At 37.6% G+C, this 15,455-nt stretch overlaps 1 protein-coding gene across 1 annotated transcript in view; it reads right to left on the reverse strand.

The window, feature by feature from the left end:
* Positions 1-15,455, reverse strand: part of LOC113226347 (gamma-aminobutyric acid type B receptor subunit 2) — a 38,650-nt gene that overhangs the window by 2,392 nt on the left and 20,803 nt on the right. The window contains exons 3-8 of the mRNA XM_026458933.1: positions 14,858-14,918; positions 12,648-12,876; positions 3,798-3,933; positions 3,302-3,390; positions 2,801-2,990; positions 187-508 (exon numbers count right to left, since the gene is read on the reverse strand). Coding sequence (XP_026314718.1) covers positions 187-508; positions 2,801-2,990; positions 3,302-3,390; positions 3,798-3,933; positions 12,648-12,876; positions 14,858-14,918 — 1,027 coding nt within the window. The remainder of the gene's footprint in view (positions 1-186; positions 509-2,800; positions 2,991-3,301; positions 3,391-3,797; positions 3,934-12,647; positions 12,877-14,857; positions 14,919-15,455) is intronic.

A 15,455-nucleotide genomic window follows, 5' to 3' on the forward strand; every position in this document is an offset into this window, starting at 1 on the left:
GTCAGAAGCTCGTAAGGATTTCGGTAAAAATGCTGTTGTTTTCTAATAAGACGAGTAATTCTCTAATGAGTTGTTAAATCAATGCATGAGTTGTCTCTGATATATAAATGAGTAGCTTTTGGACAGATACCACTAAACCTAAATGTAAATTAGTAGAATGCCCAATTATCACCTCGGTATACTTACTTTTATTTTTTCTAATAGCAATAATCTTAGGCAAAAACAGCAAACATAACGTTGACGTTGTTGTTATAAGAATCAAGCTGGTTATAGTAATATAAGCCAACGTTGCCCGCTCGGAAATTATAGTGCCAATAACGACCACACTTGCACTTGTTATCACAACTGAATAGACACTAATTCCAATGTATTTAGAGTCGTTGAGTGCCGAGATTTTGACGTTTCGGGTTTCCCAGGCCATGTAGACGCCGACGATGAGAAGAAGGCCTTTGTAGGCGTATAAGGCGCAAAGCCAGCCCGTTGTGTTTTGGGATTTGCAGATTTCTATCTGAAAAGAGATTATTGTTTGGCTGACATTTTTTTTCCAACAGTCATCATGAATCCTCGTCGCACTGCTGGGCACAAGTATACTCTAAAGAGATGTTTAGGCATACGAGTAGCACCTACGATAAAACAAGTGTAGTGCAACTCCCACCTATTTGTCGCGTTAATGCCTACACGTCTCTCGTAGCATAGGGTTGTCACATTATTATTTTAATTGTACCTACAGGTATAAAATAAAGTATTCATATGTATTAATCACAGTATTCCCATGCTATATGAAAATAACCTTTGTCAAGTGCAATACTTGCATATTGGTATTTTTAAATAGAAATTAAATGCTGAATAATTCTGAATCTGAGGCACTCTTCTTCAAACAATCATAAAGACAACAACAAACACACAACAGCGAACGCTTCAGTTCTATAATGAGTGGTGCATGCGGTAAGCCGCGCTGTGCAACTCGAGTGCACTGCGAGATTATGCGATTGTGTGCGTCCGTAGAGGTCATGCCTCAGGCCTGCATTATAGATAGGTATTTCATACGTCTATGGAGCTTTATGTGAACTTTGATGGACATGGAAATCTGCATTTTTGTTGTTTCCTTCACCGTTTCAAAAAGACTTGCGTTCCTCCGGTGGGAACCGGGTCCAGCATCTTCTACATAGAAGGCAACCGTTTTGTCAATTAGGCTTTTAATAATCTTCGGAAACTGTCAAAAATCATCATCATCTTTATCGTCTAAAGGACGTTTAATGCTAAAAAACTCTCCTGCACTCTATGACAGTGTTGGGCAAAATTTAATTGTTCAGGCAATTAAAGATTGACAATTAATCAATTGTCAATTGCGAAACAGCAATTAACAATTGATTAATTGTTAACAATTGATTAATTGTTAATTGCTGTTCTCGCAACTAACAATTAATTAATTGTTAATCGCGTATATCTACAATTAACAATTGAAAAATTTTCAATCTTTACAATGTTTTTGATTAACTATTAACAATAAAAACTGACAATTATGATAAATTTTTAGGGCGAGTGAGTGCGTGGGGAGTGAGTAGGGATGAGTGGGGGTGAGAGAGGACTGAGTGGGGAGTGGGTGGGGAATGAGGGGGAGTGAGTGTGGGGTGTGTGGGGAGTGAGTGAGGACTTAGTGAGCGAGTGAGTAAGTGAATGCCTCCGTTTCCGAATATAGCATGGACAATGTAGTATTTGGGATGCTCTCGTAACGAATATGGCAGTCATTTCCAAATTCAAGATTTTCCAAATTGGGAGTGAGTGGGAAGTGAGTGGGGACTGAGTTGGGATTGAGTGGGGAGTGAGTGGGGAAGGAGTGGGGAGTGAGTGGGAAGCCGTCTTGGATTTAGAAATAAATGCTATATTCGTAATTAGCACCCCCAAATACCTCGAAAACGTTACCAACTTGCCATTATGTGAAAAGTCGTGCCTGTCATCCTGGATTTAGAAAGCAGTGCCATATTCGTTACGAGAGCACCCCTAATACTATATTGCCCATGCTATATTCGACCACGGAGGCACTCACTCACTCACTCACTCCTCCCTCACTCCCCACTCACTCCCCACTCACATTCCACTCACTCCCCACTCGCTCCCCACTCACTACCCATTATTTGAAAAATCGTGCCCGCCATTTTGGATTTAGAAATGAGCGCCGTATTCGTAATGACACTTTTATTTGGTAGTTTCGGTTTTAATTGTTAGTTTCAATTGTTTCTTAGGTCAATTATTAAAATTAATTGTGACGTTGCAATTGATTTTAATTGCAATTAAATCAATTGCAATTAATTTTTTGATTCGATGATGATGATTTGATTAACGCCCAACCTTGCTTTACTTATGAGGACACAATTCTGAGCCGCCCAACCGCAACCGATGGCTCCACTAGAATTTCTCACTACTTAGTGCAGGAGTGGGCAATCAAAATTTCACAGAGGCCAGAATTAAAAGAAATGCATTTTCTTATGAAATAGTTTTTAAAATGTTTACGTTGTGATATGTTATTTTATGTGTACCTAGGTATTATTCTAAAATATTATTTGATATTTTGGGTGTCGATAAAAACGAAACTAAAGATATATTTCTGAGGGCAATACACTCCTACTTTAACGTCCCTTACGTTGGTGGGCTGGATTAAAGCCCTTCGCGGGCCGGTGGGCTGTACTTTACCCAACACTGATTTGTTGATAAGTTTTATCACCGTCGTTGTGCTATGGTATTTAAGACGACACCCGTGTCCAGCAGTACGATACACAGCTAAATATTGTAAAATCGATACCTGAGGTTGATAAACGACGCTCCTGTCCGTTGCACTGATTTCAACGGTCAAGTTCTTCAGATGCCGCTCCATAGGGTCTAGCATGGCCCAGAGCGTGACGATCATCCCGTCGATGACTAGCAATGCACAGACAAGGGATATCAGAGGCGTGTCTTGGAGAAGTTTGGTCTTGCACACACCGCTGCGGTTGCTGAAAATTAATTTAAGAAGTTCAGAAATTCCGCGCGAGAAACTCAGCATTTGAAACTAACGCGATATATTTTCGTCATTTTCCGGCAAGGATTTGAGAACAGTTTGATACAAAAATCTCATTACCTTCTTACATTTTACATGACTAGTAGTGTGACTTTCAAACGCGTATCGCAAGCGAACCACAGTCCGAGGGACCCATGAACAAATCATAAATTGGTTTTAGTTCTTGGAAACGGTCACTTTAATTGTTGCTTCCGTTTGGTCACAAGAGAATAAGAACAAAATACCGGTTTTAATAGTCAGATTTACCTTATAAATATCCGATGCACTCGATAAGTTTTCGCAAACATTGATCCGAAAGCTAATGAGAAACCAGCTGACAGGATATACACTCTACCCTGAAAAACCAAGCAGAAGAAACTACATGAAATGTTTATTAGAGACGGTATTGCAGTCCATTCTTTTTCTTGTTCCTGTTTTGGTAACTTCTGCCTGCTAAGATTGTGTAATCTTCTTATTGTATCGATGGCATACACTATTATGCTTGCCATCATGGTGAAAGAATTTGCTATTCGGCGTAAAGTAATCGCCGATTGTTGCCCAGAGTATGCTAGACGTACAGGACAGGAATGGTACCTACATCATGCAGGGAAGCTCCTGTCGTGCACCCCTTTAATTATGTTTAAAATTGAAAACCAATTTTTTTGGTGAAGCCTGGTCTAGCAGTCAGCAATGATAATCTGTCTGATGTGAGGAATAAAATAAGTGAAACTTTCGTAGAGTTATTCTAGGGCCATGGACTTACTGTACACATAGCAGAGAAAGGCACGAAATGAGGAAGTGTGGCGCTGTCGACGCCGAGAAGCGCTACTGCGGTGTACACGAGTACACACCCGATCAAAGTCATATTGTTTAGTCGGGGAGACGACAGCTTTATTGATCTGGAACAAGTAAATTTAATAGCTTGGTCAGGATTGCATAAAATATGTTCGTAAGTAAATGAAGAGGGTGGGTCTATATTCCACCAAAAGGCACTGATTGTAAGTACGGGTTTTACAATGAGTTTAAAATACACGTATGCTTAGTTGCACACACGAACGAACAGAGAGAACATTTTTTAGAAAGGAATGTAAATGACTGAATAATAAACAAGGCAGTTAAAAATTGTTTTATTGTCGTATTGGTATTTCTATAGTTTCGCGGATTTGTGGAGGTCCCTCTAGTAACAGTTAGTTGTTTGTGTTCATGAGTAGAATAACACCCTAAAACGTCACAATAATTTTATTTTTTCATAACAATAATACATCATTTCATTGTCTCAAACAGTGTAGGCGAAAATAAAATATTTACCTGGGATCGTGCTGCATTCTTAACAAATAACTGTTGCTTGCTATACCTACAAAGAATAAGAATTTAAACTCGTATAAAATAAGAGGGGAAAGGTGTGCAAGATGATCCTTGGAGGTAAGATGATCCTTTTCAATTGTAGCGAAACTAGTAACATCATCTAGATATTTTCTTCAGTAAAATGTAGGTCTCAATGTGCCCTTTCATCAGTCAATTCGTAATAGCGATGTGAATGACAAGTTCATTTTTGTGGAAAAGAACAAAAATTGTGTGAGTTTGATCTAAGGTAAAGCTGATTAAAAGGTTAACCAACTTCCATTCTAAGCAATCAATTGCTAAGATTTTTGTGTTGGTGCATTGACTTACAAATAAAGTTGGTGGCTTTGTATAATGCTCTATTTACTTTTTTAATGGCGTGGTAACAGTAGACAGCATACATGTTATTTTGCCGAACAAAAAATAAAAATAAGTAAATTGGGGCAAGACGATTATGGTTTTGGTGTACGAGATGATCCGTGGAGATCATCTTGTACTGTATATATTGTTAACGGACTATTTTTAATGTATATGTTTTTCTGAGTACTGAAACCTCTTAATTAAATAGATTGCAATACGAATAAAATAGTAGAAGACTGGATTTCGTTTACATGATCGATCTCGATTAATAACAAGTATAAATGCTTTTTCTTGTTTTATACCAGGCCGCGTAATTGTAAAAGAAAAACCATTCGTGGTGGGTGATCGGAAGATTATGATCTAAAGAACTAGAGGCGTAAAAAGTAGGATGCCACATAGATCGGCAAGTAAATAGTTACCAGCAGGTACGCGTTAATGTCATTAAAAAGACGGGCTAAAGGTAAAAATAAAGGGTCTGTCAGTTCAATGAAATATTTAGGTGCAAAAAAAACACTGTTTTCATCAGATGTGTTAAACAGGAAATCGAGCTCGTAAAGTACATTAAAGAAATGGAGACGTGGATAGTAACTTGCCATAAAAAACAATATCGCCCACCCTTAGGTACCTGTAAGATATAAATTAATTAGGATTATTTGTTCTCGAAGTTCCGTAATTGTTGTTTCATATACCTAGATTACATAAGTGAGGACTTTGTAAAGTTTAAAAAGTTGTTGTTTTCATTTGTTTCTACCAAAACCTAGAGATTTTCCTAAATAGAGGCAAGGTGATTCCCTGGATCATCTTGCCCATACACTTAGGATCATCTTGGACACCGGGGTGTCCAAGACGATCCCTTAGTAGCATTTTAAAATGATTCAAATATAATAAAAGATCAAAAAATAAAACGTTTTTAGTAAGACAACACGTAAATATATAAATTTTCTATCATTCAACGCTTTTACATCTGCTGTAAGCTGAATATCTTTTAATCTACCACCATTCTCCCTTAAGTACCAGATGATCCGGTACACCTTTTCCCTACATTATTGCAGAGGCCGGGAAGGAAGGGATTGTTGGACGAGTATGAGCTACACCGCCGAGTGCCAGCAAGGTTTTGTATTAATACGAGTCAATCCCCGCTCCCGCCGAAGCATGTATAGTGCTTTTCTCAAACAATGCGAGGAAGAAGGAATAACTCATTTGACGTAGCCATCACATATGCTTTATTATATTTATTATATCAAGGATACGAGTTTACATCCACACAGTTTTTTTATTATACGCTATAAAGCTATCAATTTTTATTTACATAAGTAAGTAAGTAAGTTTACTCTTGACCATAATTAATTTGTAAAGTCAGGATGAGGTCAACGATAGTTTGCGATTGCCAAGAACACGCCTGTTTAGCTATTAGTTCGCTTCGTTTAAACTTTCAATGACCAGAAGATTAGCAGCTACTTCCGTCAAGAATAAGCTTAGTCATTCAAAGGAAATGTTACCAGGGCATGATGAAATTTTCTATCTTTGACTATATTTAGTTTTTTTTAACCTTTACAAATGAGCATGATGAACACAGACGCAGAGACAGTAAGCTTCTTATTCATAAATTTATAACAAAAATTTAATGATCATGTCATTTTTAACCGACTTAAAAAAAGGAGGAGGTTCTCAATTCGACTGTATGTTTTTTTGTAAGTATATTACGCGATAACTCATTTGTGAACCGATTTTGATGATTCTTTTTTTTTGTTGAAAAGAGGATATCTCAGTATTGGTCCCATTTAAATTTGAAGGAAATATTCCACCTCTAAGGGTGGGAAACTAGGAGATGAATCCGGTTTCGCGCACACACCGAGGTCGGTTTTTTTAGAACTCTGTACTAAGATTACTCTAGTTTTAACTGTGAATAAGCCTGCAGTCATTATTTGTGGTCTTAGTGGTTGATAGGGTTGCTTATATAGTTATTCGTTTTTCAAACGAATGAACCAATTTTGAAAACATTTACGCCACTCCTCCGTGACAATCTATGAAACATATTTTTCATACTCTTCGACAGCCTCTTCAGGTGATGAAAATCGTTGATCGCGTAACTGGTTCTTAATTTTTGGAAATAAATAAAAGTCACAAGGTGCCAGGTCGGGACCGGGATGGCTCATAAGGTCAACGTTGTTCACCTTCAAAAATTCATTTGTCTGTCTGGCCGTGTGAGAACTGGTATTATCGTGGTGCTAGATAATACGGCGTTTATTTTTACGGAGTTTGTCTGTAACTTTCGGCAAATAAATGGTCGTGTACCAATCACTATTCATGGCATAACGATTCTCCAAAGCAACAGTAGCCACGTGTCCAGTTTTATTAAAAAAAGAAGCAATCATTCGTTTAGAGGTACTTTGCACGCGCGCCACTTTGGTCGGTTTCGGCTCATCTCGAAAGGCCCATACGCTCGATTGCTGTTTTGTTTTGGGATCGTAACTATAAATCCATATTTCGTCACCTGTTACTATGTCCCACATCAAATTTGACGCCCCTTCGTTGAATCCGGTAAGCATGGCGTCGTGCCAAGTGACGCGATCCGATTTTTGAGCCTCAGTCAAATTGTGTGGGATCCATCGAGAGCACAGCTTTTTGACATCCAAATGTTTGTGTAGTATGCCCGAATCTCATGGTATGTCACATGCCTGTCTGTTTTGATCATACGGCGCACAGCATCGATGTTGTGTGCTTCATCGCCAAAAGCAGTTTGAAGCCGAGCGAAGCTCCGCTGAGCTGTTAGATTACACCTAAAGTAGTAGAAAATCATACTACGAAAATTTTCACGAGTCAAATCCATGGTGATGTAGACAACCAATTTCTAAAATGACACCACAATGTAAAAACAAGTGACAGTCAGATGAAACAAACCGTATTCTACAGCCAAACAGTTCCATTTTTCAAATTTTGTAATTATTTTTTAAATATTGTTTATGTAAGTGGCCAGTTCCGGAAACTTACAGTACGCCCTATGTAAATAGCCTACTAGAGTTATATAACCTTCGTATGTTATGCAATATAAGTAGTTTACTTTGCCTATTATATGGTACTACAGACCTGTCCTTTTTATAACCTCTAGTTCGGTTGAATACCCTTAAATGTTAAGTAATATAAATGTCGTTTCTGAAATTAGTAACTTTGTCATACAAAGTAGTTTAGGTTTGTATAAAATCAAACTCAAATTATTAATCACAGTTTTTATGTTCGCCGTCCTACCGTGCGCCACCTTTGTGTTGTTCAGGATATCGTTTTCCCAAATAATTTTTACTGGTTTAGGGGCCCTGGCCCCCTCTGCACCCCCACGCTACGCCACTGCACTCTACTTCGGCGAGAACGAAGGAGCCCCCAGTTCATTCGTGTACTTGCGCGGATTCACTCCTGCAGCATACAATTCTGGTAGAAGTCTCCTGTAGCGTCCTGAACCTGGGTGCCCTCAGGCCTGCTACTTGAATATTTATACGGGTTATGCCTTCATCTTTCCTTTCGTCCGATGGCGCAATCAAGGTCATCACTGGCCAATTGCAAAATGTCCTTCATAAAATAAAAGTATGCAACGTCGAAATCTCAGCTGGTAGCAAACACAACAAATCAAAGTAGACCTGTAAGGGTTGCAAGTCGACCGCTTCCACCTCGTGTGGCGGTTACCTGTCGATCGATTACAGAAGTTAATTTGTTATATTTTACCGTCCTAAGCTGCTACAATAAATCTTGTACAATTAGCGGGCGTCGGTTACCTTCCTTAACGCCCGTCTGCTCGGCAATATAAATTTAATTAATATAGTTCTCGTAGAATGTGGAATTAAGTATAATTTTTTTGCAAAAATACAATTATGAATGTACAAATTTACCATTTACATTTATTTATTTCAAACATTTTTAATCGGGCTACCTGTAAGAGCTAAACGGGTCACTACCACGGAATTTTGTCATCCAAGTACGCAGAAGCTGTACGATGTATAACCTTTAGAAAGTTTTTGTGTGGTAAATGGTAAATTTTGAATATCAACCGGAAGCTTATTATAGAAGCGTATGTATACATTGCCCCTTAAATGAATTTGTGAAGACGACTGTCAAGAATAGAGATGATTTGGATACCGGATCCGGCGAGCACCTAGACCGGATAGCCGCGTATCCGGCCGCCGGATTTCTGACTCACTGCCGTAAACATGTCGCGACCGGTTTACAGCGCACATCGCCGTGATTGATTAGTGAATGATTGCACTTTCACATTGACGATTTGATATGTTGTGGTCACTTGTTTTTTATAAAAACGATTAATTTATTTGTATTCATAAATACATAACAGAAAAATGTTAAATTTAAAAAGTAACAAATTTGGCAATATTTTAATATCTGTGCTGTTTGTTTGTTGTGGCGAATGCAAATTTCTCGCGGTGGAGAAGGAAAAAAGCAATTATATCAGTATTTACAAGTATAAGCTTAGCACTTGATACCTTCGTTATTATTTTTTTCAATTTTATTTCAATAATTAGTTTGTGATCTAACTAATTTCAAGACTTGATACCACAGATTCGCCAAAAAAAATTTTACCTACTTACACGTTCTATTATTGTTGGTAGGTACACATTGTATGTGTAGATAGTTTAAATTGATCATGATTGCACCCCTTTTTCGCGATGCTTTCGTTTGGTCGTCTTGCAATAACAAGTAGTACTTAACATTTAACAAAGTTTATATGAAAATTTGAAGCTGGTCTCGTTTATGAAAATAAATAGAACCAACTTTTACCACTTAATTCAGAAAAATTGGGTTTCATCCACCATAATTTGCCTTTATTAAAATTTGAGTACCAAATTTACTGGTAACGTTATCTAACTTCATAGTTCTTTCAGTCGGAAAGTAATAAACAAATTGTCAATGACTTGCGTATATCCTATTTCTATCATCTTTAATCAATAAATAAATTTATTTATCGTACTGATTATGAATTTTTCTCAGGTTTAAACATCCGGTATTCGGCCGGATATTGTGCTACTATCCGGTATCCGGCCGGATAGTAAAAATAGGCCGGATATCCCTTTCATTTCTAGTCAAGAACAGTCAGTTTAATTTTATTTCTCGTTACATTACTTTAGACTTAACATTAATATGTTAAGTCTGTCACTATTTTTTATAAATAATAGTGATATTTTTATTTCATGCTGAAAAAAATTATTTATCTATAGTAAATGCGCACTTTTTTAAATAAACGATATCTTTTTTATGTTTGATATATATTAATTGTTCCATCTATATTAGTTGATCTACGGATAAATTATAAACAAACTGCAATCAAGGTTGTTACCTTACCTATTATTATGTTTAAACATACTAAATTAATATTTGGTATTAAAAAATAATATTTGATCCTTTTTTTGGATCATTGGTCATTTCTTTTAACGATTGATGGCATTTATAACCAGTATGCCAATTTGCTTGTTTTTTGCTTGAAATTTGTATTGTAGGAAGCCAATTTGCTTGCGTTTCCGAACATGTGTTCAGGTTAGAGTTTTAACAATAAGTATGCTTAGATACTTTTTAGTCGTAGCGCCATCTATGAGAAATCTTTGAAAGTTTTATCGTATTATATAGAATTTTATGTCTCAGAGAAAGAGGATCAATCATTAAAAAAGACCGTTTACGTCCGTTTGCCTGCTGCTTTTGCAAAATTAAAAAATAAATCATTTAAATACATGCCTAAATAAATTACTGTTCTTATATAAATTTCATTTTCATAAATGTACTGTGGCGCTACTGTGAGAATGTTAATTTCATAAATGCCATGAGTATTCCAGTTTTCATTTATTGCGCAAATACGACACTCGACTCTCGAAAAAACCATTACTGAATCGCTCGCCGAATCCTTTGAGCGAACTGAAGTGCACACGGACCAATAAACACTGTTTAAGGCGCAATCTCATGTTTAATATTATATGAGCATTTCGGAATCTAGAACACGAGTAGGCGTTACGCTTCCCAATGGAAATGAGACCTTCAAAATATACGTACTGCAGTAAAATTTAGATTATAATCAGTAATGCTATTTTTGGTATAAGACTAGCCAACCCGAATTGTTTGTTGTTTGAAAAACCCGTTTGTTTCATCCTGGATCAATAATTGTGATTTAGTCTTAACATTACACCTTCACCCTGGACACATTCCATTTTTTTTTTATAATAACGTACACACTCAACATAGCCCCACACTAGGGAAACCCTGTGTCGCGGGTGCCATGGACACACACGTAGACAACCACAAATTACACCCAAACTCACGAGAGAAATAAATGTTGGCCATACAAATATTTCTCCCGACCCGGGAATCGAACCTGGGACCTCTGCATAGCGGCATGGTAACCGTTCGGCCACAGAGGCAGTTAATATGACGAAGAAAAAAGAGTCCCCAAATTGTTGTGTATGACATGAATGAGGACGTACGTATACCGATGGAGTTTAAACGAAACGATTCTATCAGATATGAAACTGCCTCCGTGGCCGAACGGTTACCAAGCCGGACTGCCGCGCAAAGGTCCCAGGTTCGATTCCCGAGCCGGGAGAAATATTTGTATGGCCTACGTTTATTTCTCTCGCGAGTTTGGGTGTAATTTGTGGTTGTCTATGTGTGTGTCCATGGCACCAGAGACGCAGTCTCTAGTGCGAGGTTATGTTGAGTGTGTGCGTTATTTTATTATGTATCTGCTATGTGTGAACAATTTAGACAAGTTGGCGGATGCAACAGCGTCTTGATTTTTCCGTTATCGAGGGAAGCCAAGACGCTATATAAATTGGTGAATAGAGAGACCTGCTTCAATTCTATATTCTCTCTCAACTTTACTACCTAAATAATTACATGTATAGAGCGGCGTAGTCGCATTTTGTGACAAAGCTCTTTAAATAAAGGAAAAAAAAAACCAGTAATGCCATTATACAATAAGCGTCATGCAGTATTTAAAAAATAAAATAGAACTTTTGGAAGACGCACTGTGAATACAAATAAGTTTTGTGCAAAACCGACAAGACTAATTCCAAGTAGAGTTACCTCTTTATTTAATAATCTCAACGTTATTCGTACGAAGCATTACGCTTCCACATTTATGTGGCGAACGGCTATGGAGTGGAATTCCTGCCTGCAGACTTAATCCTTAACGCTATAACTTGGGCCTTTTCGAGACGAGAGTGAATAGGCATTATTTAGGTATGCATGCTCCCCCGTCGACTTCATCGTCACTTTTCATCAGGTGATATGGAGGTCAAGTTTGTACTTATACATTTTTTATAAAAATACCGTTGTATAAACGTAAAAATGTTTAGTAGAGTAGTTAAGAAGTCGCTTTATCGACGTGGAATTGCATTAAGCCGGTCGGAAAAAACTTTATATCCTTATTTCATTAAGAGCGACTGAAAAACGAAATGACGTTGTGAATTTTGTACAACGCGTCTCGAAATAGGTTGACAACGAATCCTGCTTTCGATTTTCCTATCGCGTCCGTACGCAGTCGATGATCGGCGTCAACTCCCGAATGGCTGCGTTGATGCTAAAACCGGTGCGTCTACGCCCGAACGGCTTCGTCGACGTATTTCGCGTTGATTGTGACTTTATAATTGTATTTGTATTTCTTTAATTACGGTAATAATAATAATAATGTGCCATATAATCACGAAATGTAGTAGAGAAAAAGAGAATTCCCTGTACTACTCATATGCTTAATGAAATTCACTACGAGGCGCTATCTAGAACATCCAGACCAGAACCAGTTTTGAAAAGTTCATTCCCAAATTGGTGCTACTGGTAGTTGAACCAGGGACCTCCTCATACACAAATTACTGGGCCACTGAGGTGGCCAATAAAAACACCGAACATAAAACGAAAATGGGAACCTTACCTTCGTTTACTATAATGCAAGTTGAAAACCAGAAAGGCCAGTGCTAATAACACTCCAGCGGCTGCTAAAGATGCCACTGCCAGTCTTGCAGGCGCCCAAACAGAGTCCATGCGTAGCACAAGTACCCTCCTGGCAGCTGGTATGCCTCCTGCCCATTGTGGTCGCACACAGTCTTTACATGCCATCGCGTGCCCGTGGGTGTACAGGGCCACTGTCCTTGGACGGCCACCTGGGTGATACAATTAGGTAAATTTTTGTTATGCTGACACAGAATACGGTTAAAAACTATTTTAAACAAGAAAAAATAGCAGGAAACATAAGAATATCTGTTCATGGAGTTTATAAAGCACACGGCTGTCTAAGTTTGGATTGATACAGAACTATTGCGAAAACTTTTCAAAATGTAACTGTTATACATCCGTCTAGAGAAAAACTAGCTACATTTCAACTCTGAAATAGGGGCGTGCTGTGTCATGTGAAAAGATTTTGTTTGAAAGAGTGGCGGTAACTTAATGGGAGACCGTTTGCTTCTCAATTGAGAATTTGAATTCTGTGGCAGCATGTACCTGTTGCTCTAATTTCTAACTTACATGTACATTTGTTGATGTTTAGTAGCTCACGGTTAAGGAAAACGTGTTGAAACTTGCACGGTATAGACAATTCGCAACCAATGAAAAATGTGAGAAGCATCTAACCCGCACTTGGCCAGAGGCGGTAAAAAAATGAAAAAAATAAATTATTCTTTTTATTTCGGTGTAAATTCATTAATAATATAACATTACATTACATTTAAATGTGATTTTATTAACAGAAAATCATTACTAATGAATTAATTAATTGAGAATTGAATTTAAGGCACAACTAATTTATATTTTACAAAATGAGTCTGCTAAAAAAAAGTGGCACGTAGCGCATATTGTTCTTACAATAATATTTGCCGATACTCTCAGTCTCGTAAGAAAAGATCAATGTCTCATAAGTAATATGGCGAAAAAAAAATTTACATGTCAGACGCACTACACCGCCACGGAAGCCGCAGCATAATGGTTTGAAAGTATAGATTTCTTAGTAAAAGTTAAAAGTTATTTTCCAATATTCTCTGAGTTTACTTTCCAGGTTTTGTGAAGAGAAATTCCAACGTCGTCTGTAAGGCGTCTGCCGAGCGGTAGCAAAACTACGCGACCTTTATGTTTAGTGAAACCGGCACAAGGTTTTTAAAACTCCACGAAAGTGGATTTATTACATTTTCTTGTTAAAGTTTACTTATTCACTCGCGACGGAAAGTAATTTAGCTACCTATTGAACAGAACGTTTAGAACATTTTAGGAAGTTACTACATTTATAGACACGGTGATAATAAGCTGAATATCCAAGTGATAATAGCGAAAAAGTCGAGCGTTTCGCGACAGTGGTCTGATCAGGCCCTCGAAGTAATTACTGTTACAGAAATAGAGACGAAATGTCATTTAATTTGTTTGAAAACTATTCTGCCAAATCATTACGGTGACAGCTGCGCTCCGATTGGCCAACCTCAATTCGAAATAATGACAGGTGTTGTCAATTGTTTCACTTCAAAAATACCACTTTAACTTTTAACGTCCATTATAGCGCTTTGCTATAATGGACGAAAATTGAAAAATTACATATTTCATATTATAGATGAAATGTGATTCCGTTTGTTTTGTAATTAGATGTGTTGCTGTTTATCACACACCACCGAATGGAACAACCCTCCTTAGTTAGAGATATTATTATCTTCATTACGATAAATACCATTGACTTACAAATAAATGGACGACGGGTCTAATACAAAAACCACGAAAAAAATGTCCCAAGACAACCTATTCGAAATTTAAATTGTAATGTCATCGCAGTATCGCGCTGTCAGTCGAACAAATGAAGACTAAAGCGGAGTTTGGCGCTCTGTATACGATTTTAGCGCCTTACAAGTGCGGACACTTTTTAGCGCGGACCCGACGTCCATATAATTGTAAGTCAATGATAAATACAGATGATTTTACATTATGAGACTGAACATGCACAGAACACGTAAGAAAACAGTACAGTAGTAGTAGTCTCTTCTTCTTACATGATAGACGTTTTCTATAAATTTAATCTGGAAAGTAAAAAAAGAAGCAACAGACACAGAATATTGATGTAAATAATTTCGTGGCGAAAACAATACTAACAAAAAAACAAAGAATCCAAACCTTGAATCTGATAAAAGGCAGACGTCCCTATTCTGTCAGCGCCATTGAAGGAAACAGGGCCCTGAAAAAGAATAAAGTCTATTTTATATAAAAGTCTAAATATTGTCCCTGTATTTTCAATTTCCGAAGCTGTATTTACGAAGTAATTCCTTTCAATTTCTAAAGGGTATTATTACAAAGGATGACTTGCTTTTTGTGTTCAAAATTTTATTCTAATTTCTCAAAACATAAGTTTCATTTTCACGATAAGTCACAATAAGTAAAAGATGATCTTGGTGTTGGTAATACTGTACCCTCGGAGTAATAAGGGCACATCTGCAAATTGACAACTTTTCATGAGAGGTTTCATGATTCTACGAACGAAATAAGGCTGGTTACACACGGCGCCGTAACAACAGCGACACCGCCGCCCGCCGATGCAGCTGCTGCTCCGCAGTTGTAGCCGCCCTTGCATTTATTTACACACTTGAAACTGCGGCGGCGATGGCGAGCGCTGCCTTGTCTACTAGGGCATTAAGAGAAAAAATATCGAGATTCGGTGCGGTCTCGAAAATCCCGGGAAAAATGAGATGTTCGAGACTATTTTAAAAGTAAATTT

Source organism: Hyposmocoma kahamanoa, unplaced genomic scaffold (assembly GCF_003589595.1).
Source record: "Hyposmocoma kahamanoa isolate Upper Pololo Valley unplaced genomic scaffold, ASM358959v1 190, whole genome shotgun sequence".
Taxonomy (NCBI): Eukaryota; Metazoa; Arthropoda; class Insecta; order Lepidoptera; family Cosmopterigidae; genus Hyposmocoma; species Hyposmocoma kahamanoa.